We start from the raw sequence: 4464 nt of genomic DNA, 5'->3' as shown, positions 1-4464 counted from the left end.
ATATTTTTACTCTGTTACTTTATTTACCTGTACCATAAATGCTGCTGTTGCGAACATATTTCCCCTCGCGTGATTAATAAAGTAACATCTATCTATTAGCTGTTAGCTAGCATTCAGCGCTATGTGAGCTAGCATACAGCGTGTTAGCGGTGCTAGCCGTTGTTAGCTGTTGTTAGCATGTCCTGAGTGCTAACAGCAGCAGCCTGAGCACAGACAACACGAGAGAGACGGGCAGCAGAGCTGACCGGATCGTTTACCTGGAAGATTTACGGTCACATCTCTGAATCTGTGCAGAGTTTCTCTCTCAAATCCGCAGATCTCGATGAAGCTACGCTCCAACACCGCCGCCATCTTGTTTACCTCATGCGACTGTGACGTCAGCGGGAAAGAGGCCGCGCGCTACGGTTTCAAACATTTAAAGAGACAGTACACACCGGAAGATGGGTTATACTAATTATATATATATATATTAGTATATATACTGTAGATATATATGTTTTCCTGTGAAAAGAAAAATGGCATCTGATAAATAATTGAAGGATGTCATTCGTTTTTAATAATTATTCTGCCTGCTTGTTTCAGAGTATTTACTGTCGACGTATTTATACATATATATAATATAATATAATATATATATATATATACACTATATACATTTAAATGTATATATATGTGTATATATTTATATGTTGTTTAATAATAATTTGTTACAATTTAAGATTTTAAATGTATATGACACATTCTGTCACTTTTATTGTCTTCAGATTATTTATATTTCCAGATTAATGTTTGAAATATCTATCAATGTATATGCACGTATGTATATATAAATATATATAAATATATATTTATTTATACGTATATATGTACTTTTTGAATGTATGTCATAGTGTGACACTTTCCAGAGTGGTGTGTAGAGTGAATCGGGTGAAGATAGGACCGAAGGAGACACACAGCTGCTGTCTGTAGCTCTTTGTCTGTAGTTTCGAAGAGAAACGCCGAACGCTGAGCGTCTCTTTATGACGCCCTGCTGGCTCAGGCTGTTTGGACAAAAGGATTCAGCTGCTCAGGTGCTATAAAGAGTAGCAGCTGCTCCACAGGTAGCACTCAACCACCACAGACAGCAGCAACATCAGCAACCAGCTGAGCAACCAGAGAGGCAACATGACTTCCAGCAGCATGAACATGAGCAGGGTGAGAACGAGCGACCAACATGACAGGAACAGGAACACTGAACACAGACATAAGTCACTGTTTCTAAACGCTTTGTAGCTTTTAACTAACGCCTTTATTCACCTTATTTAGTTATTTTAGTTTACATGAACGTCAGCAATAAGAAACATGTTCATGAGATCTTGTAAGAACATTAGGATCTTGTGAAGTCACATCCTCTAAAAAAAGAAAACCTCCAGTTGTGAGGATTTGTTCTTTCATCCTGACAGAAAGATGAGCGTCATGTCTCCGGTCTCTTTCTTCTGTCTCCCGTTTGATCTCCTGTCTCCTTGTCAGGTGGCCTTCTACGAGGACAGGAACTTCCAGGGCCGGTCTTACGAGTGCAGCAGCGACTGTGCCGACATGTCGTCCTACCTGAGCAGGTGTCAGTCCTGCAGGGTGGAGAGAGGCTGCTTCATGGTCTACGACCGCACCAACTTCACGGGGAACCAGTTCTTCCTGAGAAGGGGCGAGTACTCCGACTACCACAGCATGATGGGAATGAGCGACTGCATCAGGTCCTGTCGCATGATCCCCATGGTAACCACACAACCAATCACAGCACGGCGCTGAAATATACTTCAGACGTGACCGTAACAGTACAGATGAAGTGACACACATCGCCGTCCTATGACATCATAGTGTGTAGTAGTGTTAGTGTCGTCACAGCTGTGTGTTTAGTAAACATGTTAGGTTTTAGGATCATTTCATAACTTACAGTGAAGTATAGAAGTTCATTATAGACTACATCCAATACTATTTATATTAAGTAGTTTATAAAAACATTTTCATAAAACAAGTGGAATATATCTTCTTCAAATCACTGACATCCAGTCATTCCTGTTGACTCTCTAAGAAAAGAACTAAATCATCTGTAAAACCTCTCACATGTTATGGATCATCTGATATTTTAAATCGGCCACATGATATGAAAACAAATGTAATCCAGGCTATTAAAACTCCTTAAACGCTGGAGATTAAAATCTATATATGAAGCTTCGTATATAATAATCAATGAATATGTCCATTAATCAATGTATTGATCTGGTGTAGCAGGCAAACAAGTGTCAGCAGCAGCTAATTAAAGTGGAAAATTAGGATGTTTTGAGCTTCCTTCACAATAAAAGCTCACACTGAGAATTAATGTATTTGTCAACTGTAAAGTAGGAAGAAAGATATTCTCTCCTTAAATCGTCCATGTTGTTTCATTAAAAGATGTTTCAGGGTTTTGTTCAGACATCTCATCTTTCTGGATGAGCTGATGATGTGTTAAGGAATTTGATTTTGATAGTACAGTTTCTCTGGGTGTCCGTGTGTTTGAACACAGTACACAGAAGAGTACAGGTGTTGTAACAACCTCTGATTATTGATTGTTGTTTCAGCACCGCGGCTCGTACAGGATGAAGATCTACGAGAGGGAGAACTTCGGAGGCCAGAGTAACGAGCTGATGGACGACTGCAACAATGTGATGGATCATTACCGTATGTCCAACTGCATGTCCTGTCACGTGATGGACGGTCACTGGCTGATGTACGTGCAGCCTCAGTACAGAGGCAGGATGATGTACATGAGGCCTGGAGAGTACAGGAACGTCATGAACATGGACATGAGCAGCATGAGGTTCATGAGCATGAGGCGCATCAGTGACTCCTACTAGTAGTCACCAAGGAAACACAAACGACACCATAATAAAGCTCTCTTTTTCCTGATTTAATTCTCTCAGGAAAGACAGAACTCATATTTTAGTCATTTGTAATTATTTAGCATCAGTGAAACGACTTACCTGCTGCCTACAGAGACAAATATGTGCAAGATAATTCAGTTCAATTTATTTTGTATTGCCTCAGAGTGCTTTACAATCTGAACACGTGCGACATCGTCTGACCTTTGACCCTCACATCAGAACAGGAAAAACTCCCCAAAATCCCTTTAACTGGGAGAAAAGAGGAAGAGACCTCAGAGATCAACAGAGGAGGATCCTCATCATAATCATCCTCCTCCTCTATCAGGATGGACAGAAGTGTGATGTCATGTGTACAGAATGAACAACACAGTTACAACACATTCAATGCATATGAGAGAAATGATTCATATAATAACAGTAGTAAGCAGAATAATGATGGAAACATTATGACTACTAGTAATAACAGCAGCAGTGGATATAGTAGAATTCTAATGATAATTAAAGCTGCGAGCAGCATTGATCGGGCCCTCGCAACTTCACGCACGTCGAGGGTACTGAAAGGACTCTGGGTGACGCAGCTGTGAATGTGAGATGATATTTCAGGTGTCGACCAGCAGCGTAGCAAGATCATGTTGCCAGGTCTTAAGCCTCAAATGTTTAGAGTGTACCTCCGATACAATCATAAATGTAAGCCTTTAAAGATCATTAAGAAAATGAATGTGTGTGAATGTGCTTCAGTGTTTGCAACATAACAGACTGTCACTTTACTGGGATGGGGTTCAACTCCCTGCAGTGTCCTGCTGATTGTATTTGGACTTACATGAAAGTTAACAAAACAGTAGTGCCATTTGCTGTTACTTGAACACTGTAATTTAACACTGTTTTCATTTTAAGCTCTTCTGTAACTTTAGATTGTAGTGTGAAGCATTCATTATAACGTTTAACCTGATTGTCATGAAGAAGCTCTGGACAGATCATTTATACTAATGCCCACTGACATGGTTTGAAAATCCACTGTTATCTAACGTTTGCTCTCCAAGCATCTTAGTTTGCACATATTTAGATCAGAGAAGTATTTTTCTCATGGTGTGCCCACAAACCCTTTCAATAAGTTCAGTGTTTGGGCCGCTGTATTTATAGAATCCTGCTTACGTCCGTGCTTATCAGTAGGTGGCGCTATGACTATGAGTTAATATTGGCATGCAGAAGTCCTAAAGCCATGACAGTCAACAAGCATGTCAAGTTTGGGACAGTTTTGACAAAGTACAGTCGAGTTACAGTCGAGTTACAACAGCTTGATGGATGATGGCGAACCATGTAAAATGGCCATCACACCATATCCACGTCGTTCGATGAAACCTAAAGCTTTTAATCGCTAAGGTCTTTAGATTGTTCTGACCAAATTCTAAGCTGATCGGATTAATTCCCTAGGAGGAGTTCGTAGTACAGCACCTGGAAATGGAAAAAAACACGAGAAATTCATACAAAATTCAAAATGGCTGACTTCCGGTTGGGTTTAGAGCTTAGACCCCTAAGACTTTTTTTAAGTCTACATGTGATACACCTG

General features: G+C 40.1%; 1 protein-coding gene across 1 annotated transcript; it reads left to right on the top strand.

The window, feature by feature from the left end:
• The first annotated feature begins 1164 nt into the window (after positions 1-1164).
• Positions 1165-2870, top strand: LOC116378380 (gamma-crystallin M2-like). Its single transcript, XM_031840243.1, has 3 exons — positions 1165-1194; positions 1510-1752; positions 2595-2870. Exons 1-3 carry the CDS (start codon positions 1165-1167, stop codon positions 2868-2870), a joined length of 549 nt encoding a protein of 182 aa, XP_031696103.1.
• Positions 2871-4464: the final 1594 nt, after the last annotated feature.

The sequence above is a fragment of the Anarrhichthys ocellatus genome, unplaced genomic scaffold, assembly GCF_004355925.1.
Source record: "Anarrhichthys ocellatus isolate YVR2014 unplaced genomic scaffold, GSC_Weel_1.0 scaffold2500, whole genome shotgun sequence".
Taxonomy (NCBI): Eukaryota; Metazoa; Chordata; class Actinopteri; order Perciformes; family Anarhichadidae; genus Anarrhichthys; species Anarrhichthys ocellatus.
Note: the sequence above shows the minus strand (reverse complement) of the source record. Positions and strands in the feature narration are given on the sequence as shown.